The sequence below is a fragment of the Pseudochaenichthys georgianus genome, chromosome 4, assembly GCF_902827115.2.
Source record: "Pseudochaenichthys georgianus chromosome 4, fPseGeo1.2, whole genome shotgun sequence".
Lineage (NCBI taxonomy): Eukaryota > Metazoa > Chordata > Actinopteri > Perciformes > Channichthyidae > Pseudochaenichthys > Pseudochaenichthys georgianus.
The window spans coordinates 38,500,263-38,523,907 of NC_047506.1; the positions used below are offsets into that span (position 1 = coordinate 38,500,263).

Below are 23,645 nucleotides of genomic sequence, written 5' to 3' on the forward strand. Positions count from 1 at the left end.
TTTGTATTTATTTTTTGTGATTGCATATAATATTGGTGATTTTACTTTATATTTAGTTTAACGTCATGATATAATTATTTCATTGTGTATTTACCTGTGTTGGGAGGCCTGGCTAGAGGCACACAGGAGTCTCCCTGCCCAGTGGACGGAGAGGACAGTAACTTCTTGGCCAGGAAGGTGGAGATGGGCTGCACCAACAGAGACGTCAGACCTCTTCCGGCTTCTCTTGACACCTCAGCTAGAGAGAAATACAGAAATACAGAACGGAAATCAAGGTGAAAATCAAGGAAAAAGACGGATTTTGTAACAGCGTGTTATCCCAGTGTTATTCCAATTCCATTTCAGATGTAGTTTTGGGTCCCATTGTGCTTCTATTTTTACATTTAAAAAGTAATCAACATTTAACAGTAATAATGTATTTATTTTGTGCTTATTGTAGCCAGTTGTATGTATTTGTGAAATCTCGTAATAACAATAAAATAATAACATTTTAATCTATTTTCCTGAAAGACACAGTCTTAGTAACGTGACTCTCACAACAATAGGGACATTATGACAATAATCTAATTGTGTAACACTTTATTTGTAAAAGGGACAGTTCCCCTGTAAAAAACAATATTTCATATGTTTACTTTGACCTGTAGTGCTATTCGTCGATCTAGATGTATATGTTTTGGTGTAAGTTCCAGAGAGTTAGACATATCAGTCCAGGAGATTTCTGTCCCTTGATTGTAATAGAAATAATGTAGTTTGCCTTTGGCTTGTGGCAAACATATCTGTTGAAAGCTTACTGGCAATATTTCTTCCCAGGAATTATGACCTTGTGATAAGGCACAGACCTTATTGTGGTGCTGGGACAGTCGGAGATGCAAACAATAATAGCATAATTCCCGGTTAAGCTGTAGTGTTAAGCTAGCTCGCTAATGATAAGCTAACTCAGGGAGTCCGTGTGAGTCTCTTGTCAATGACCGCCATGAAACGGTTGGCCAATATATTTCAGTAAAAAACAAAATAGCTCTAACATAACATTGCTCACAACAAGTTCTGTGGATTATCTTGAGTGACGTGGTAATTTTTTCCGGAAATAGACATAGAGCTTTAGACCCACAAGCTAATTAGTTGAATCCAATCAAACAATGCAGAATGATAAGAAGCACTTCAGTTATACCTGAGTAATATATTAAAAATGCAGTGAAGAAGATATGTTAGGTACAACAAGGCCTAATGAAGCAGTTTGTTGTCAACAGATGTATTGAGTTGGTTATACACACATTCGAGCAGCAGACATCCCAGCATCAGCCAGTCTGAATTAGAATTATTTTATAATATATTTTGTCCTTTTTAATTAAAGTGAAATAAGATCTGAAGCACCTAGATGTCATGGTCTTGATATAGGAGGGATAATAAGTGGTGCGTTTTGTGATAGATTGGTAACATGACCGTATGTTGCTGCCAGCAGCTTGAAAGTCAATCCAATGTGATTGGAATGAAGGAATATACATAATAATAATAATAATGCATTACATTTTTTATTAGAGCGCTTTTACAGGTGCTCAAAGCGCTTTACAATTACATAGTACACATATTAGACATGACAATTATTATGTTCCTTCTCTTTCGGGACTTCTCTATTTGATTAACCCTAAATAAATAGTTCTCTCAGCCAATCACCTTGCTGCTCTCCTAGCTATGAAACAGCAGTCAAATACAGCAAAGCAACACATTTTAACTGATGGAAAAACATTGTATGATGTGAGCACTTCAAATCTGGTGGTTAATTTTCACAGCTGGTATAATGACTACAATGAAGAAATAACTATGTTTTTATGATTGCATTTAGCCAACTCATCTGTTGTCATTCTACTCTTATTGTTATTGGTACGTGTGTGGTTGTTTAGTAGCATCCTGGTGTGATTTGCTTGTGATTTAAGGCAGGATCCAAAAGACACAAATGAATATCACTTGTACAGAAAAAAGTTAGCTAGTGCAGAAAGAACAATGGTAACCATATCCACATGGAAACATAACATATATAACATACATATAACATACAGAGGAGACTTATTGCTCCCCTCTTCAATGACTGATTCAGTTTTAAGAGTCAATTTCACTTTTCTTTGTATTACCTATAAATTACAAATGTAACGGCCCGTCCACACAGCGGCGTGCGCTGACGCTTGCCGGCGGGCGTGTCTGAAACTCGACCAACAACCAATCACATGAATCTCCCGCCCCTGACACACAAGCAGAGGTTTGATTGGCTAGAGCTTGTACTGGCATATGATTCGATTGGCTGACGCCTTGAACATTGCTCAACTTTTGCAGCGAGCCACACCAGCTACGCTCCACGTCGCTTCCCACGATGCATTTCTGCAAAAAGTGACGTCACCCCATTCAAAGTGAATGGGGAAGCGTCAACGCACGCCGCTGTGTGGACGGGCCGTAAGTGCAGTTTTAGGTAGGGAATTTCATAATGAGAATTTGTCCAAAATAGTGATATTTACTATACTAAATGTTGGAGATATGTCTAACTACCTGTGATTTCACTATCACTGACATAATATTAACAAGGGATCACAAAGTTGAATTATTGGATGTGTTAAATACAAAGGTATTCAATTAAATTAAAATGCTTTATTGTCATCTGCACAGTAGCTACAGTGTAGTTAGCACACATACATTCTAAAGTCCCAAGCTCCTCAAAAAATGCAACTTAAATAGTAAGACAAGAAACAATTAAAAAAAAATTAAAACATTAAAAAAGTGCGAGCAGAAAAAGAAAATGAATACAAATGTGTAAGAGAGGGTTGCAAGACCAATGTGAAAGTAAATGTGGAATAAATAAACTATACATTTAAAATAGAATAAGATGAGCTAAAAACTGAATGTTAAATGAAATACTTTACAGTGTAAAAGAATACTGAGGTGTCGGACAGTTTTCCAGAACGACTTTGGTGCCGCCCGAAAGCTTTGCCTCGGCCACGGCTGAGGCTGCTGCCCGGGATAACAAATCCCTGAAGGCCTCCTTCTCCAGTCGGACGGCTTCCCTGACCACCGGTGTCCACCAGGAGGTTCGAGGGTTACCGCCCCTTGAGGCACCTTAGACCTTGAGACCACAGCTCCCCGCCGCGGCTTCGGCAATAGAGGCTTTGAACACCGCCCACTCTGGTTCAATGTCCCCAACCTCCACAGGAATGCCCGAAAAGCTCCGCCGGAGGTGTGAGTTGAAGGCCTCCTGAACTTGGGCCTCCTCCAGACGTTCCCAGTTCACCCGAACTACACGTTTGGGCTTACCAGGTCTGTCCAGAGGCTTCCCCCGCCACTCGACCCAACTCACCACCAGATGGTGATCAGTTGACAACTCCGCCCCTCTCTTTACCCGAGTGTCCAAATCATACGGCCTCAGGTCCGATGATAACGAAATCGATCATGGACCTTCTGCCTAGGGTGCTCTGGTACCACGTACACTTATGAGCATCCTTATGTTCGAACATGGTGTTTGTTATGGCCAATCCATGACTAGCACAGAAGTCCAGTAACAAACCACCACTCCGGTTCAGATCAGGGGGGCCGTTCCTCCCAATCACGCCCCTCCAAGTGTCTCCATCATTGCCCACATGTTCGTTGAAGTCTCCCAGCAAGATTAAAGAGTCCCCTTCAGGAGCCCCATACAGGACTCTTTCCAGGGTCTCCAAGAAGGCCGAATACTCTGAACTGCTGTTGGGTGCATAAGCACACACAACAGTCAGAGTTTTCCCCCCCATAACCCGCAGGCGTAGGGAGGCGACCCTCTCGTCCACTGGGGTAAACTCCAACAACGAAGCACCCAACTGGGGACTTGTGAGTATCCCCACACCCGCCCGGCGCCTCACACCTTGAGCAACTCCGGAGAAGAATAGAGTCCAACCCCTATCCAGAAGTAAGGTTCCAGAGCCGACGCTGTGCATAGAGGTGAGCCCAAACAGATCCAACTGGTACCGCTCCACCTCCCGCACAAGCTCCGGCTCCTTCCCCCCCAGAGAGGTGACGTTCCACGTCCCCAAAGCCAGCTTCTGCCGCCCGGGTCTGGTCCGTCGAGACCCTCTACTTTCACTGCCACCCTTCTGGCAGCGCACCCGACCCCATCACTGTTTCCCGTAGGTGGTGGGCCCGCGGGACGGAGAAGCGGAGGTGTTGCCCACGTTGCCTTTTCGGGCTGTGCCCGGCCGGGCTCCGTGGCAAGCCCGGCCACCAGACGCTCGCCGACGAGTCCTCCTTCTGGGCCTGGCTCCAGAAGGGGACCCCGGGCTTCCTCCGGGCCGGGTATCCTCACTTCCTGTGTCGTCTTTCATGAGGTCTTTTGAACCAATCTTAGTCTGGCCCCTTGCCTGAGACCAATTTGCCATGGGAGACCCTACCAGGAACACAAGGTTCCAGACAACACAGCCCCCAGGTTCATCAGGGCACACAAACCTCTCTACTACGGTAAGGTGCTGGTTCTTCAGAGAGCTTATTGTTATAATAAATAATACTCTTCTGCATTTTATTCACACGTATTCCTTTGACAGTAGGCACTGTGCATCCCATATAAAAGGAAAGTCATGTCAGAGAGCCAAAAAAGTCAAATCTGTATCAGATCTAAGGAGACCCGCTGAAAACACAGCAAAAGGTAGAAAAAAGGAAACTAAACCTTAAAACTGACACATTATTTTTGGCATACTCTGTAAAAGCAGGTAATAAGTGATTAAAACCCTCATTAGTTACAATCCCTGTTAAACGTATCGTCAATGTGAGTATCTCCTATGGGAGGTTAAGTCCAGATTGTGAGGCTGACTCAGCAATCAGATGGTTGTAATTCCAGCCGTGGCTCATAAGGTTAGGCAAAGACATTAAAAAAGGATATGCGTTTAAAGACTTTAAGTTATTTAAATGAAATCTCTCAGTTTGTCTTGTATCTGCCCTGAATATAGACACAGTAGGTGCACAGCATATAAATACAGTGTGTCATGTATAAGTGGCATTTAATGGCAACATTCTTCTAGCAAGATAAATGTTAGTTTGATAAAACTAAATGATAAAATTGCAGTAAGCCAGTTTGAATACTTGTATGAAATGCAAGCCCTGTGTTAGAGAAACGCATCTCTGATATTGCTCTAGTAAAAAGTGTGTCAGTTGACTGGGGAGAGATTAGTCCAGACACACTGTCAGAAGGCTGTGTACCCTCAGTCTGCTGAGATAAACCTAGCCGTAATTACACATTGACAAAGACTGTGGAAAACCAAACGCTGTTCCAGTTTTATCAGGAATATTCTTGCTGTCTCCAAAGACTTCCTGCCGCCAGCTGCACACCTTTTTGGAATGTCAAAATATATTTATAACCACGTGAATGACTGGTTATCATGGCAAAAGTCCCAATATGTAATGTCACTCATTTGTTTGTTTTTTTACCAGCTGCGGCAACGATGAAGCAACACACAGCTAAAAAGGTCTGTCTGTCTGTGTGCATAAACACAACTTCACAGATGTATTTTTGATATCAAATTAAAGGAAGCGTCCGTAAAATGGGCAGGGTTTAAGTAAAGTCCTCGTGTTGGCTGGTGTGATCTCATGTCAAGATGGCTGTTTGCTTGAAGTTTGCATCATTTCATTGGTGTGTTTTTGAAAAAGGATATATCATGCTTATTTTCAGTTGTCATGTCTCCTTGCTTAAATGTTCAAAAAGGTCTTTATTTTGCTGCAGCACCACTTTTCACCCTCTGTCTGAAACCAGAGCCCAGTCTGCTCTGTTAGGTGGCTGGCTCTGTTGTGATTGGTCAACCGAATAGCATATTACATGCAATGTGATGGAGCGGTAGCCAATAGAAGCTCAAGTGTGACATAGTGTTGTCATTATGTTATCACAGGAGCAAACACAGCAGCCCGTTAACATGCACAGAACCTATTGTATATTAGACACTTACAGGAAAGGGAAAACACCAAAAAGCATAATAGGACTTTAAGACATGGAAACGAATGGCTCCAAAGGGCCTCGACACAAACTAAACTAACTAAATAAAGGGTACATTTGCATTTTTTGTGGCATCAAAGAGGAGAGCTATCTATGCTAACAGAAGAAGTATGAGTTTAATTGAAATATCTCACCATATCTTAATATATTAAAGTAATTATTAACTAAAATAACCAATGACACAGTCTTAATCATTGCCAGGATTTCTGATTTGATAAAAAGAGTTGTAATGAATTTCCTACAGTATCTTCACATTAAAAGGGAAACTGCAATCAGCCATAACCGACAGAGACACGATTCATTAGTGTCCTTTATATATCATTTTCTAAGCTAGTTGCATCTTGTATAGCCCAATAACTGAATCATATTGTTGCTTCTTTTCTTTTCTTGCAGCTGATCCATACTTTGTCCAAGTTTGTGAATAATCTATATTCTAACCTTAGCTGCGAGGACAAATTCAGCAACCCTTGAAAATAATCCCTTGTGGTTTCTTTGAACCAAACTTCTAGTCAATAGCCTTATGTGGCTGGTGTAGAGAGTGCCACAGCGGCATTCCAACTCCACGAGATGATTAATAATCCATGTACGACAAGGGGGAGAGAGCAGGGAACGAATAGTGAGGACGGGAAATAAGGCAAAAAGGAAGGTCAGGAGGCAATATACAAATATTTGAGAAAAAATATACAAGGTTAGAAGAGAGGATGCAGGTAATGTCAAAATGTGAATAGATTAAGTGACATGGGTAGAAAGCTGAAAGAAGACGAGCTGAGGGGAAGCAAAGGACAAAAAAGGAGATTAAGGGAATAGAGGGAGAAGGGGCTTGATTTGGGGAACACCTGATTCAGTCTTTAACTGTTTAAGTGTTCTGTTGTCATTGTTTGTTGTGCTGTCTGACATTACATTGCTGGGAAAAGGAAAATTCCCCTCTGAGACAATGTCGTTTACGTCTGGTAGAGAAGATGTGTGACAGCATGGCTAGAAACGAGGGTAACACTTACCAAGGAACATGCAATATATGAAATAATGGGCCTAATTAATACATTTCTAATAAGTGATTCCTGACTAACTTTAAAGAGGACATATTATGCTCATTCTCAGGTCCATATTGGTATTGAGTGTCTCTCCTCTGACATGTTCAAAAAGCCTCTTTTCACCCTCTGTCTGAAACCAGAGCCCAGATTGGTTAGCTGGCCAGCTCAGCCTATCACGCACAATGTGATGGACCACTAGGCAATAGAAGCATGAGTCTTACATAGTGATGTCACACTCAGAGATTCAGGCCGGGGGGTGATGTTTAACTGAAACTACAAATAAAGCAAAAATAATATGAATTGTAACCTTGTACGTAAAGGTTATTTCACAGAAAGAAAAAAACGTGTACATTCCATTATGTCCTTGCCGTAATTAAAAAATGTTTGTCTCGAAAACAATATTTAATTTTTCCAGAACGATGAAGAGCTTTCTTTTTGTCATACAAGCCGAATATTTTTTCTGAGAGCATCAATATTGAGGTGCGAACATGACATGAAAGGGGTAAGAGGACCTTACATAAGAGCACTTATCGCTTCAAGCTCTTCGTTTGCAGATCCTCCAGAACTCTCTAAACCCTTCATTAAGAGATGCTTGAGAACGATTGTCTTTGATGTTGGACTTCGGTTTTTCATCTTCTCCCTATCTACATTAAATCCTGTCTTGTCAAGCTTCTAACATGTAATTAATGTATCCCTTGAAGTCATTCAGAAAATAGGTATCAGGGAATTCTACAAGTGTTAACTGGCCAACAATGATTGAAAGAAGATATGTTATTGGCCATATATAGAAACGAAAATGCGGGCTTGGCTTGATCCAACCCTCCAAGCACTTTAACTTTTCAGAGACGTTTTAGATTTAGGTTTTAGAAGTTGACTATCTACCTTTCCATACAATTGTTGGCCTTTTTTCAAGCTAATCTCGAAGAACACTGGATCCTACATGTCCAGATATGCAACTCAACAGTGGATTTGTGTTAGTTCCTACAAATCTGCTTCAATACACTGGTACTGAGCTACCGTGATGTTAATAGATCAGGCTCTTTCCAGGACAGGCCCATACACTCCATAACCTACGGTTTGCACCAAATTGGCCAATCAGCTTGCTATTACTGCGAATGGGAACCAGGTATCATTCGAGAGAAAAACACCTGTTTCCTCTCCAGGCAACAAAATGGAGGAACGAGCTCAGCAATAATATCAGGAGAAACAGAAAAAAAAACATTTTCCACTTCTGTATGTAGCACTTATAAAGGTTTGGATTATTTAAAGCCAATGTACTTGCAGTATTCCTAGTTTTTACAGTTTCTATCTTCATGGTTGATTGCACTTAACGGATAACAGCATCAGTTAAATGTAATGCAATGTAATATATAAGGTGGTCAGGGAAGCCGTCCGACTGAAGAAGGAGGCCTTCAGGGATTTGTTATCCCGGGGGACTCCCGAAGCAGTTGCAAGGTACCGACAGGCCCGAAGGGCAGCAGCCTCATCCGTGGCCGAGGCAAAGCAGCGGGTGTGGGAGAAGTTCGGAGAAGACATGGAGAAGGACTTTCGGGCGGCACCAAAGTTGTTCTGGAAAACTGTCCGACACCTCAGGAGGGGGAAGCAGGGAACCATCCAAGCTGTGTACAGTAAGGATGGGACGTTGTTGACCTCAACTGAAGGAGTGTTAGGGCGTTGGAAGGAAAACTTTGAGGAACTCCTGAACCCGACAACTCCGCCCTCTATGTTAGAGGCAGAGCTGGAGTATGACGGGGGATCGACACCAATCTCCCGGGGGAAGGTCACTGAGCTCGTCAAACAACACCACAGTGGCAAAGCCCCGGGGGTGCATGAGATCCGTCCAGAAATGCTGAAGGCTCTGGGTGTTGAGGGACTGTCATGGTTGACACGTCTCATCAACATTGCGTGGAAGTCGGAAACGGTACCGAAGGAGTGGCAGACCGGGGTGGTGGTTCCCCTTTTTAAAAAGGGGGATCAGAGGGTGTGTGCCAATTACAGAGGCATCACACTACTCAGCCTCCCCGGGAAAGTTTACTCTAAGGTACTCGAAAGGAGGGTCAGGCCGATTGACGAACCTCAGATTGAGGAGGAACAATGCGGATTCCGTCCTGGTCGTGGAACGACGGATCAGCTTTTTACTCTCGCAAGGATCCTGGAGGGGGCCTGGGAGTACGCTTATCCGGTCTACATGTGTTTTGTAGACTTGGAGAACGCGTATGACCGAGTTCCCAGGGAGTTACTGTGGGAGGTGCTGCGGGAGTATGGGGTGAGGGGGTCTCTACTCAGGGCCATCCAATCTCTGTACTCCCAAAGCGAGAGCTGTGTCCGGGTCCTCGGCAGTAAGTCGGACCCATTTCCGCTGAGGGTTGGCCTCCGCCAGGGCTGCGCTTTGTCACCAATCCTGTTTGTAATATACATGGATCGGATTTCGAGGCGTAGTCGTGGGGGAGGGGTCTGCAGTTCGGTGGACTAAGGATTACACCACTGCTTTTTGCAGATGATGTGGTTCTGATGGCTTCATCGGTCTGCGACCTTCAGCACTCACTGGATCGGTTCGCAACCGAGTGTGAAGCGGCTGGGATGAGGATCAGCACCTCCAAATCTGAGGCCATGGTTCTCAGCAGGAAACCGATGGACTGTCCACTCCAAGTAGGGAATGAGTCCTTACCCAAAGTGAAGGAGTTCAAGTATCTCGGGGTCTTGTTCTTGAGTGAGGGAACAATGGAGCGTGAGATGGGCCGGAGAATCGGAGCAGCGGGAGCGGTACTGCAGTCGCTTTACCGCACCGTTGTGACGAAAAGTGGGCCGAAAGAACGAGATCGCGGATACAATCAGCCGAGATGGGTTTTCTCCGCAGGGTGGCTGGTGTCTCCCTTAGGGATAAGGTGAGAAGTTCGGTCATCCGGGAGGGACTCAGAGTTGAGCCGCTACTCCTTCGCGTCGAAAGGAGCCAGTTGAGGTGGTTCGGGCACCTAGTTAGGATGCCACGTGGGCGCCTCCCGAGGGAGGTGTTCCAGGCACGTCCAGCTGGGAAGAGACCAAGGGGTAGACCTAGGACCAGGTGGAGGGATTATATCTCTTCGCTGGCCTGGGAGCGCCTTGGGATCCCCCAGTCAGAGCTGGTTGATGTCGCCAGGGAAAAGAAAGTGTGGGGCTCTCTGCTGGAACTGCTACCCCCGCGACCCGACCACGGATAAGCGGGAGAAGATGGATGGATGGTAATATATAAGTGGAATGCAGACAATCTGATATTCTAAGGAGACGCTGTTAACCAACTCTAAACTCATTCTGGTTCCAAACACACAGCTAAGATCTCATGATGATGGTTCCCTTCTCTCCATCCTCTGTATGTTCAGCAGAGCAAGAACTCTGCAAATCAATACCTGGACAGTGTGCACGCTCTGTAAATCAGTCTTTCCATTAGAGAACACTGATATGAACTGATACCTGGAGTGACAGACTGGCTCTATCTGACCAGTGCTTTTTCTGTGTATATGGAGACCAGTGCAGGCCTTTGACATTTTGACATATTCTCAGAGGCATGCAGGACCAGCCACTGACTTCATGATGTGCAGGGCACACAAAAAAAATCATCCTCCAAGAGTCCTTAGATAACAGATTGACGTGTTCAGGAACAGAGAATCCACCTGATATTAAACATAATGTCTCTGTTTTATAGACAATACACTGGATAAGGTATTGTCTGATTTTGGGTTTCCATTTTAAATATTTTAGAAGTCCATTTGTCAGCCTTTAGAGTCTGACAAAAGTTTTCTATTTTTTAGAAAAAGACACTTAATTATTGAGTAAGTGATTCCAATCTAATGTTCTCCGTTTGCGGTGATATTTATATAACAGCATTTGGTTTAATGGAGATGAAAAAAGCCCTTACACGCCAGAATAAAAACAATTTCTAAGTCTGATGTTAATAATTGCCACTCTTGTGTTCATGACTAAAAAGAGGTAGTATAAAAACGTTTTTCCAGGATAATCAAACAATGTGTTCTTTCATCTCTTAAAAAGGTGGAATAAAGTTCTGCCAAGTGAAAAAGTGCACTACTTATATATGTTTTTTACAGGACTAAAAGCGTTCACACTTTGTACTGTGTGAGTTTCTCAATGCACGTCTAAACAAATGGTAGGTTTGAGTGCATGGAAGAAAATAAATGCTTTTAGTCTTCTCTAGAAAATCATGTAGCAGTGCACTTCCCTTGGTAAAACATGTTTACTTGATGTTCTCATGGTAACATGACAGAATATGAGTCAGTAAATACCCCACTTGTGAATGCCCAAAGCTTCTATGTATCATATAAACAGTGATTGCTAACAAGTGACTTTATAAACTATTTCACCTCATCTTGGCAACAAGAGTCCTCCTTTAGCTTAGCCGTGGTGACGAGAAGTCCTGTTACTGTGATGTAGTTTGTTTATAACACAAAGTTAGCTTTTTACTACTGCTGATTGCATTTACACTTAAAAAAGACATCATAACATCACTCTATTGGGATAACATAAGCTACAGTGTGTGAACTGTATGTGTTTGTGGTATTGAAGGAACACGTCCACCCGTTCAACAGCGTGGCCCATTGGTGTGTTTTTGGACGGCAAATATAGCACAAAGGAAAAAGTTATATCAGGCTTTAGATTTGCAGGTAATGCTTAGTAATTAAATGAATTATTGTTTTAAGAATCTTTAAATTGGTTTTGATTACAGTAAGGTACAAAAAGAACATATGTTTTCATTTACTGTAGTTAAATAATTAAACTGCGAAAAGGTTACAATGTACAGGGATGTCCATTGTTCAATCTTTCAAACCATGTTTTGTATTGTTTGATTTTAATATAAAATATGGTTTCTAACAAGGTGGAACTTTATGAATGGAACAATTTCATTTCCTAGGCCAGGGGGTGTATTAATGATGAATGTCTCTTATACAAGGTCCTAAGTCTTTCGAGGTAAATCATTGAATAGTTTGAGATGAAAGAAAGAAAACAGGAAGGGTAGCTTGGCAAACTATGAAGTGATTTGGTCTTTTAAAATCATGTGTCAAGGTCTGTTGGAATAATCACGTTCCTATCTAGTTAACATAATGAAAAGAGGTTTGGAGTTCTTCAGGAAAATTCTCCAAACGCAGACAAACAGCACAATGACCTATATGTTACAGCTGTGTGTGTGTGTGTGTGTGTGTGTGTGTGTGTGTGTGTGTGTGTGTGTGTGTGTGTGTGTGTGTGTGTGTTTCAAGATATTTGAAAGTGTCTCAACACTTACACGAACACTTCCTTATGATATGTATTTGCTCTCTCCTTTTGCATGAGTATGTCTGCATGAGTTATTCCAACACTCAGGAGTAAAGTTATTTTCAATCTAATCATTTATTTATTCTGCAACAGTCTGTAAAGTGTGTTAAAGCTTGCCAACAAATTGAATTATAGGCCTGCTAATTAACACTACTAAGTTGCGATCATTTACCAATTTGTTCTGAGATAAATGAAGCTGTGTTGCTCAAATCTTGAACAAGCCACAATCAATTACACACTAATCGAAGAACCTATTTTTCTAAAGAAGTCTGGCGAATATTGAGAATGTTCCACCAATCAAGAAGCATTTAGTCATATTAAGACTCTTATTTCAAAATGTCATGACTAATTTCACTGACATTCTTCAAAGAAAAGAACAGTGGGAACATGTTTTTCTCATTTGATGAAATATGTTCTAACTGTGACAAATGATGATGGATGTTTTAACAGTGTATTATTTCACTATTGATTGACTTCTAGTGGAATGTAATAACGTTGTCACGCGGTGATTCCCATGCCAACAAGGTTCAAGAAACTCAATAACTGGGTTGTATTTGTGGTGTGGACATCCATTAATCCCTGGCTTGCTCTGTATGTAGTTATATTGATATTATGGTGCATAGTGCAAGACTATAAATATGTATCTTAGTCAAGAAATGTACCTTATTGTTAAAACAAATAGGACAGGGGTCGGCAAACCACGGCTCTCGAGCCACATGCAGCTCTTTAAGCCCTATGCTCTGGCTCCCTTGAGCTTAGACAAAAATAAGAAGGAAATAAAATAAAGATATTTGTAGGACTATTTATATTTTGTTGCAGGGTTGAAAATGTTTCGTATCTTGTATTTTGAGGTGATACTGTGACACATAAAACAATTCATTTAATTAGGTCGCACCAGCGCCTTTTCTTGTAGACTAATAACCTGACCCCCGGCTCAATGAGCGAACTATGGATAAATCAAAGAAAAGTAGCCTACCGGAGGAACACTAGATTTAATTCTGCGTGTTATATGCTTTCTACGAAGTATATGCTTTCACAGCAAACGATGCTGGCTTACCGGTATGTTTGATATGTAGAGAGAAGTTGTCAAAGGTGCTGCAGCCTTTACGTAGTGAAGGCAAAACACGGAAGAGGATGACAGCTGACAATCTTCAGTCATAATTCAATCAGTTAACTCTTTTCAGGGTGCAGCTATATGTTTTATTTATTTCAAAGTGGGCCCATTTGAATTATATCCATTTTCTTCACATGTGCAGAGAACTCCCCAAGTGCTGTGTTGATTTATTTTAAAGTAGGCCAGTGTATTTTTTTTAATTCTCCTTTATAAGAGTTATTTGTTTATTATTAGAGGTAAACCGTTTTCTATAATGTAATAAATAATAAATGCAAAACAACTGTAGTTTTTGTCTGATGTAACAATATATACAACTTTATAAGCTATCAAGCTATCAAATATGTTTTGCGGCTCCAGACAAAAGAAATTGGTGGAAAAGTGGGCAAAATGGCTCTTTTGGTCAAAAAGGTTGCAGACCCCTGTCCTAGGAGAAGTCACAGTGATGCAATGCTAAAAAGCCTCAGTGAGTCACAATGTGCCACAACTAATAAGGGTTCAATACATATACAATGGGACAGCAGCATTTACCTTAGAGGGTTATGCAACGTAGCTGAGACAGCACAAATCCCCTGAGATGGTGTCATGGCATTTCTTTGTGTTTCCTTCCTCCGTTTTATTTTTCAAAAGTTTCACAGCCCTTGGTTATGATTTGATTTACTTCCATTCTTTGTGTTTTCCCACCTGGTTCTATTCACCTGCTGCCCTTGAGTTATTCCATGTGCTCTCCAGCTGTATCTTATGACTGTGATTAGTTCTGCTTATATTAAAGTTCTGTTCCTTTTCTTTTATAGTCTTTGTCAATAATCGAGGCTTTAAGGTTGCCTTCGGGTTCCTCCCCACATGGGAAGTTGGGGAATTGGGTGAGGGTGGGCAGATTTGCAAAAATAGGTGCACAGGAAGGACAAAATAGATGGCAAAATAAAATAGTCAAAATCTGAGGGGAAGAGTATTTCTGGCAGGGGAATCATTGGCAGCACATACTGTATGGGATCGGGAGACAAGAGGAAGAAAACTCTATTCCATACAGGATAGGGCTGGGATAACTGACTGGATTTTGTGATATGTGTGAGGAAGAAGAAACGGTGGAGTACAGTGGACTGTGAGGAAATGGATTAGCAAGAGGATGTTCTTCGAATAACCGGATTGATGAGGAAAATATGAACAATGGACTTTGCAAGAAGTTACTAGCACCGTAAGATGGCAGTAGTGCAACAACATGGATGCAAGCTGTTGTTAAAAGCAAATGAAGAAGAAGTATACATGTATGGAAAGTTCTGTTGGGTTTTGCATTGTCTCGACTTGCGTGTCAATACTGTACTGGATACTTGAAAAAAGGAATTTCTCTGTTAAGTCTTCAAGTGAAGTATTTCCGTTCATTGCATTTGAGTCCACGGTGCTTCACTTCCTATGACAGAATAACATACACCTATTTTATGCCTGCATTCACATTACATATGACGTCCACATTGGTATCTATTTATTTGCAAGTTGAAAGCATGCCTTTCTTTCATGCTGTGCAAAGAAAAAGCAACCTCTTAATCCAGATATCTTACCATGACTCACGCATGCATGCACGTGCACGGTTGTGGCATGACCACCAAAACAGAAAGATATGGACACAAGATGTGTGCAAAAGTATTTAGTTTCCTATCCATGTGAACATGAAATTATTTTTTTTTGCACTTTGAGAGCAACATTAAGGGTGCGTTCACACCTAATAGTCCGCTCTCTGGTGCGCACCAGACGACAGTTTGTTACATTGTTTCATTTTTCAGAAGGTTCGGTTTGCGTTCACACGGGCAAAACGGACTATAAACTTTAAACACAAGTCATGTGCTCGGAAATGCTAACAGTTCAACCATTGGTCAGACATTAAGGGGGTACAAACGCAAATCCCGGCAATTTCTAGCGGAGCCTCCGCCATGGAGCATCGGCACTTTCGGCAGGTTATTCTCATGCTGCTTTTAGTCTGGAGATCAACAGACACTAGCGGCCCGCGCATATGATTATATAATCAGACAACGTCCGTTAAAAAACATTATTACATGGCTTTGTTGAATACTCGATTCTGATTGGTCAATTCAAAACACGTGACACGTTTTTAATCCAGAACAGACTGACCGTTGTTAAGGACACTCACATCTGCACAAAGAAGTCCGTTCGATTTAACTGTATACAGTTTGGCTGAAACTGACAAGACAAGAGCGACAAGAAAACAGCGGAGAAGAAACGGGCAGAAACCATCCTTTTTACGCAGCGGTCCAGACATAGGTCAGACGGCGACACATATTCAGTTGCCAGTTACTTTGGCATTAGGGCAGGGATATCTAGATACTTCCCAAGGTTTGACATAATGAATTGTGCTACTTTTAAAGCAAGCAACGATTTTTTCAAATCTGTAATCAAAAAGCTCCTCAAAAACTCTATCGAAGCAGTTCCTGCCGTTGCTACGTTAGTTCAAACAGTAACAACGGACTATTTTTCTTAGCGGATACATGTCAATTTAAATACAACAATTTTTTAAATCAATAAAATAATTTTCTAAATCCACAAAAGCATTTCAATTAATATTGGGAGTCATGTCGTTACTTTGTTGAGAATGTGGCCATGTAATAAGCGGGATAATGTGCAGCATTATCCATGAGAGACGTTCTGCAGAGGAGGGGCGTTTCACCGAGGACAGGTGTTCTTACTTTTATGTAGCTGACGGAGAATTTTTACTTTACACGACACTGTTCAACACTTAATTCTGCTTTACTCTTTAACTAAACAACCGCGGATGTTTTGAAAGAGTCTTTCGCTAAAGATTTTTGAAGATATCCGCGTTCTTGTGACACGTAAATACTGCGCTTCCTATGTTTTGGTGCGGACTGCGTTCACACCAGCAATGAACCGCTCCAGAGTTCGCAAGCAAGCGCTCCGAGACCACCTATTTTAGCGGACCAGAGTCCGGTTGTTTAGTTCACTTAAGAGGTCTCGGACTGCGTTCACACCGACCCAAATGAACCGCACCAAGCGGCTAAACGCACCAGGGTTCGATTCAACCGGACTATACAAGGCAGGTGTGAACGCACCCTAAGGGTGCATTCACACCAGCCTTTTATAGTCTTTATAGTCTGGTAGTATTTACGTGTCACAAGAGCGCGGAGCGCTTTCAAGACGTCCACGGTTGTTTAGTTAAAGAGTGAAGCAGAATTAAGTGTTGAACAGTGTTGTGTAAAGTAAAAATTCTCCGTCAGCTACATAAAAGTAAGAACACCTGTCGTCGATGAAACGCCCCTCCTTACTGCAGAACGTCTCTCATTATGTCATAATGTTTTTTAACGGACGTTGTCTGATTATATAATCATATGCGCGGGCCGCTAGTGTCTGTTGATCTCCAGATTAACAGCAGCATGAGAATAACCTGCCGAAAGTGCCGATGCTCCATGGCGGAGGCTCCGGTAGAAATTGCCAGGATTTGCATTTTTACCCCCTTATTGTCTGACCAATGGTTGAACAGCATTTCCGTGCACATGACTTGTGTTTAAAGTTTATAGTCCGAACCTTCTGAAAAATGAAACAATGTAACAAACTGTGGTCTGGTGCGCACCTGAGAACGGACTATTAGGTGCGAATGCAACAGATCTATGGATACATCTCTCAACACCCAGATGAAACAGAACTGTAAGCAGATTTTATTTTTATTTATGGATATTTTACAAATCACTCCCCTTTCAAACTGTATTCTTGTTTATTAATAACAACTTTGTTTTACTGTCATAGTATTTTATACCCGTTTACTGTATTCTCTTATTTTTGTATAACTATAATGATCATATAAAGATGTGCCTTTACCTCACTGGTTGTAGAAAAAGTTTCTTATATTCGTTAGCATAGCTAACCAGATGCTAATAACAACAAAGGTATTGACTATGTACGATCAGTATGACAGACGAACAGATCGCCACTGGGCTTTCAACTAAGACACAGCCACGCAAAAACTGCGACATGTGTACGGCTCCTTATGGGTACTGCACTTTCTGAAGTGCCGGAGCGGCGTTCTGGTGCTCTCCGTCAGCACTACACCGCTGTCAGACGAGACATATACCACGTGATGACAGCTTAGGCTCGTGCTGTGTTCAAGGACCCTGACCTTGGCCAGGAAAAACAGTCACTCACTTGTTTAATTAGTTTGCGGTCTAGATTTCTTTAATTTTTTTATTTTTTGCGTGTGTTTATAAATTACCTCGAGGGCCATATACCAAATGGTCTCGTGGGACGTATACGGCCCGCGAGGCCGTAGACCCCCTCACCCCATACTCCCGCAGCACCTCCCACAGTAACTCCCTGGGAACCCGGTCATACGCCTTCTCCAAGTCCACAAAACACATGTAGACCGGATAAGCGTACTCCCAGGCCCCCTCCAGGATCCTTGCGAGAGTAAAAAGCTGATCCGTCGTTCCACGACCAGGACGGAATCCGCATTGTTCCTCCTCAATCTGAGGTTCGACAATCGGCCTGACCCTCCTTTCGAGTACCTTAGAGTAAACTTTCCCGGGGAGGCTGAGTAGTGTGATGCCTCTGTAATTGGCACACACCCTCTGATCCCCCTTTTTGAAAAGGGGGACCACCACCCCGGTCTGCCACTCCTTCGGTACTGTTTCCGACTTCCACGCAACGTTGATGAGACGTGTCAACCATGACAGTCCCTCAACACCCAGAGCCCAGAGCGGATCTCATCCACCCCCAGCTTAGAAGAAGTTAACTCTAAGCTAGTTAACTTCAATAATAATAATAATAATAACTGATATTTCTATAGCGCCTTTCAAGGGACTCAAGGTCGCTTTACAGGAATAGGGCAAGCACAAACAAAACAAAACAAAGGTCAGACAGACAAAACAACAGATCGATTTAAGGGCCGAAAGCCTTGGCAAACAGATGGAACTTGAGGGCCCTTTTGAAGGCGTCCAGTGTGGGGATGTTGCGAATCTCCGCAGGGAGAGCGTTCCAGAGGGTGGGGGCTGCCACACTGAAGGCTCTGTCCCCGAAGGTTCTCAGTTTGGTGCGGGGGGTGGTGAGCAGGCCAGAGTCTGAAGACCGCAGGTTCCGGGGTGGGGCATGTGGGTGGAGGATGTCCGATAGGTACTGGGGGGCAAGGGCATGGAGGGACTTGTAGGTCAGGAGGAGGACTTTATAAGTTATGCGGAACTTGACCGGCAACCAGTGGAGGTGGATGAGGGTGAGAGTGATGTGCTGCCACAGCTTTGTGTGTGTTATTATTATTATTATTATTAGTTAACTTCAGCTAACTTTATGCGTGCGGCAACATGGATTGATTTTTAGTGAAGTTACCTAAAGTGAGAGAGGAGACAGCGTCTGGCAGAAAACGTCACTTGCACACTTTTGGCTGTCTGTGGAGACCGAGTTTCCCCACCTCGCCAAAAAGGCTGTAAATGTGCTCATTCCCTTCACCTCCGCCTACCTGTGTGAGTGCGGGTTTTCTGCATTGACTTTGATCAAAAGCAAGTACCGGTCAAGCAGGGGCGGATCTACCGGGGTGGCAACTGCCACCCTAAAAATAGCCTTGCCACCCCAGCTGCCACCCCAGTTGGCAGCTTTGTTTTGAGATAAAAGTTGTGGCTCATCGGACATGTATGAGAGAAAATCCATAATGTTCGAGTGCAAGTGAATGCAGCACAAGACGCGAGCCTTGTGTGCTGCGATTTCATTTGACGATTTAACTAGGCCAGTCGGTCAGGGCATTCCACTGGATAATAATACCCCTGCATTATAGCAACAACAACACCAACACCAACAACAACAACAACAATAATAATAGCAATAATAATTGGGAGGGGGGGCGCGGCTGTTCTTATGTTCTCTGAGGGGAGGCTCACCTTCCCACACTTTGAAAACCCCTGATGTAAGGTAATGCAATATTTGTGACTGAAGAGATTACATGTTATGACCGTGGATTTTCTTGCAATTAAACTCTAAAACTCTTCCAGAAATTATACAATTATAGAATTAGCTTTAGGGGACAGACCACGATACTTGTTATCTTCCAACATTGCCATACCACCAGTGATGGGAAAAGTATTCAGAATATTTACTTGAGTAAAACCACACTGTGAACATACTACATTTCTAGTCAAAGTATTGCATTGAGAATGGTACTTGAGTCAAAGCACTCACTTTCCACCACTGCATACTTCTAGCATTAGCTAAACATAGATCTAAGATACCACTCTAAAAGCCAAGTCTGTTGACCAAAATAACGTATAATGTAACATGCAATTTATAACACATTATACCTTATCAGACACATCAAATATGTAACCCCATAACTTGGCTCATTCCTGCCTTTGTACATGTCTCAGTGAACATGCATGTGGATATTTCAAACACATAATGAGAAAGGGGCCGTGAAAGATGGATGAAAGGGAGAGGAAATGTAAACATGCGACAAATGAGATGGCAGGAAGCATCACACTGTCTCCCACAGTGATCAAAGCACAGGGGAGGAATGCATTACAGCTAATAAGCACTGCAGGAGGGTCATCTCCTCCCGTCCAAGGAATATCACACACCTCACCATTAGACATTTTTGCTAAGCTCACACTAGCAGACAGAAATGGAGAGACAGGGATATAGACACAGGGAGAAATACATTCAGAGAAGACACAATGCCAAAATTAATTCAGTTTTGCCTTTAATTTCCGAATTATTCATGTTGTGTTTCATCCGGTCTGTAGTCATTTCTCCCGTTCTTGCCTTTGCCTTTGGCAGCTCGGGCCAGTCAGTGAGAAATAATTGTTATGGCTTTTGTCTAAATCTAATCACATATAGTGGGATCTTCATTATGTCAGCGCTTGCCTCAAAGGGGCTGGAGATGGCATTGTTTCTGACATGTTATTCCACAGTCTCAGACATTAGATTTTAATTCCTTTTAAGCAAATTTACTGTGTAAACGAATACCAGACGGCCGCTCCATGGTGGTCCAAGCATTCCGCTTTCCTTAATGTCATATCTGTCTTGAAATGATCACCACAAAGGCATGTTTGCATAATTTGTGGAAAATGTACTATATCGTTTTCTCAGCCAAGACCAATGTACCTGTGCAGATATAAGTGTGGTTGCATTGTGGGTAATGTAAGTGATGGATTTTGACATGGAAGAAAAATGTGTGGAATAAAAACTGAAACATCCCTGGTTCTGCTATATTGAAAATGCAATTAAAAGGTTCAACATTACACAAAGCAGGCAGCCCAATAGATCCCTTGGTAGAGATGTTGACCGATGTACTGGAGCTCAGTCACTGCTGCAGCGGAGACAGGTTTGAATTTGGCCTGCAGTAACTTTACGCATCATCCCCTCTATCGTCCTCTCTCCGATGCATCCCTCTAATAAAGGCTAATCTGGCCCAAACATAATCAAAATATATTAATTGTTAACATAGAATCTGAGGTACTGAGTCAAATCCCAGGTCAAATGTCATACGAGTGTCTTGAACATGGTGTCAATGAATTAATGTTATGTTAACTGTTCTTAGTGATGTGTTGAATGGAGCTGCTTTAAAGCGAGAAAAATGTCAGATTTGATCTGACATTAAAGTATTATCGTATTTTATCGTATCATTGAAAAAATAACAAAGCAAAACATTTGCAATGTGCTTTTCATCATGAAGAGCATGGCTGAGCACTCTACTTCTTGTATGTTTAAGACAATAATATACCTACACTACATATATATATAAAATATCAATGGCAAGCTAACCTTAGAGCAGGGGTAGCCAACACCAACAACGCCCACAGGGGCAACGTGAGTCGCCCGCGGGGCATGTTCTAAAAATAGCTCTTCAAGCAAATCCAAAATGTAAAAAATACACAAAACTAAAAAGGAAATGTAATTAAAATAATCTACCCTATGCATAAACGAAACCTCAATCATAGGAACTCTATCTACTTACTACAACTCTATGTCTATCTAACACCCCTCCTCCCCCCACCCCACGATGAATATCGACCAATCACGTTCTTGCTTGATTTGCGGGACCAGCCTTGCAGTCGGGAAGAAAAGCAATGTGGAGCGGCAGCTCACCGCACACTACATAAGGAGTGTGACCTTTCCTTCTGGCAGAATCTACTCAACACATCAGCCCCATTGGACAGCCTAGTCGTGCCAGCCTATACAGCACATGAGGGCAGAGTTTTACTCTGTGTGTTGCAACTTGCATATATGTATTGCACTTGACGCACACACACGCATTGCGTCATTTCCACTGGGGACAGGGGGGACATGTCCCCCCCACTTTTCGAAATCCCGTTTGTGTCCCCCCACTTTACAAATATGTTATTATTTTTTAACGCAAGCTATCATCGCTACGGAGGAGCACATAGCCTCTGTGAGCGCGCGCGCGAGCAAGCGAGAGAGAGAGAGAGAGCACCTTTATCTATTTCAAAGGTGATCTATAGATAAAGTAAGAAATCATTCCGATGTGTACTATAGGACTGTAAAGAAAACAAAAAACAGTTTAAAAGGGGAGTGATTAGTAAAATATGCATAAATAGAAAGAAAGAATGCTAACTAGGTAACATAAGATATGACTGTTGAGAGCTGTATCCATAAATTCATGATGTGCTCAAAGTGCAACTGATTTATGCATTTGACTTCAACATTTAAAACAAAATATTCCCGGGGGTGTATGCCCCCGTACCCCCCTAGAGGATGTGAGGTCCCCCCCCAAATAACGCAGGTTAAAATAATTAAATTGCATACATTTTCTTTTAGTAAACACTGAAAACGGGTCCCACAGACCCAAACAGCACACAAAGGTTAAAAGTAAGCATATATTAATGTTAAAATGTGCTAAATATATAAAAAAATAAAATAAAAAAAGAAGAGGAGTAAAAGTAGCCCCGACTTGTTTTATTTTTTGAAAGTAGCTCTCATCCTAAAAAAGGTTGGTGACCCCTGCCTTAGAGTAAGGCGTGAGTTATTGAGATAACTGAATCCAAATCAATTCGATTTAGTGGCCTTTGGTGCAAACTTGAACCAAATACTGAATACTGAGTACCTAAAGTAAAGTAGTAAATACTATGTTTTTTTGTATAACCGTTCCCACTGAAAGCAACTGCTTGAAATTAATAGTATTCTAAATGTTGGTTATATTTCAAGCTTCAGGCCATGTCATGGGTCACTGTTGGCAGCCTTGGAGGAGGTATTTTTGTCTTCATCCAGAGGGGTATCTGCCCAAGTTATTCTGACAAAAAGTCTGTAAAAAATGGTAATCAGTCAGACAGAATGCATTCGTAAAAAATTGGAACTTGATCAGAATGTAAAAGGAGAGCCAAGGTTGAGTGTTCTGTTTTTCTAACAGATGGAACAGAAAGGTAGTCACACAGAGAGGTTTGTGAAAATATTTGTACTTCTCCTTCAAGATGCTTAATTAAACTATACATATACATTTTTATTACCTGATGCAAGTCAGATATACTATAAGGTGTATCTGTCAGGTCATGATGACTATAACACCTCGCATTAAAGGAATATGTCTAAGACATTAATATTTCATAATCTAGAGGAAGTAAAAATCGTTTTTCTGCAGGAGCATTGTTCAAATGTATGTGTGTTTGTGCAGAATGTTTGTGTAAATGAGAGTTTAAACATGCTACCAAGTGAATCACCAAGACGTTTTTGGCACACTTTTAACAGTTCCAGGTCAATCCAAAGTAGATCGTCTCTTACTCAGAGAAAAAATAAATACAAATAGGGTATCTGTTGGAAGCCAAATGGTGCTTCTTGGTGGGCAGTCAACATTGTTGTTTTAATAGACTTAATAGACTATTGTGTCCTGATATTCCTGAGCTGCTGAAGTGGTGGATCCAGGGAATCACTAATCCTTCTCTAATGATGATGGTGTTTTAATGAAAGCCTAATGACACTCTTAACACCCTGGTGTACTCACTGTCAGCATCTGCCAAAACCATAGAAAGATGAAGGGGGAAAGAAGAAGAGAGACATGTGGTATTAAGAGACATGACTACAGACATGTTGGGGTGAAGACACTGAAGTGGCCTCTCAAAGCTCCCTAATCCATAGACACCAGTGAAGTGCTAGAGCTCCCATGTAGTCTAAGTCTTACCCTATATACGTACTATAGACACTTCAGAGAGTTCAGTGTTCATTATGAGCCACACAGCATGCCAAATTACACTTAATATTAAAATGGAAT

General features: G+C 42.0%; 1 protein-coding gene across 1 annotated transcript in view; it reads right to left on the minus strand.

Moving 5' to 3' along the window:
* LOC117445970 (inactive N-acetylated-alpha-linked acidic dipeptidase-like protein 2) overlaps window positions 1–23,645 on the minus strand; it is a 656,924-nt gene that overhangs the window by 361,075 nt on the left and 272,204 nt on the right. The window contains exon 7 of the mRNA XM_034081942.1: window positions 95–238. Coding sequence (XP_033937833.1) covers window positions 95–238 — 144 coding nt within the window. The remainder of the gene's footprint in view (window positions 1–94; window positions 239–23,645) is intronic.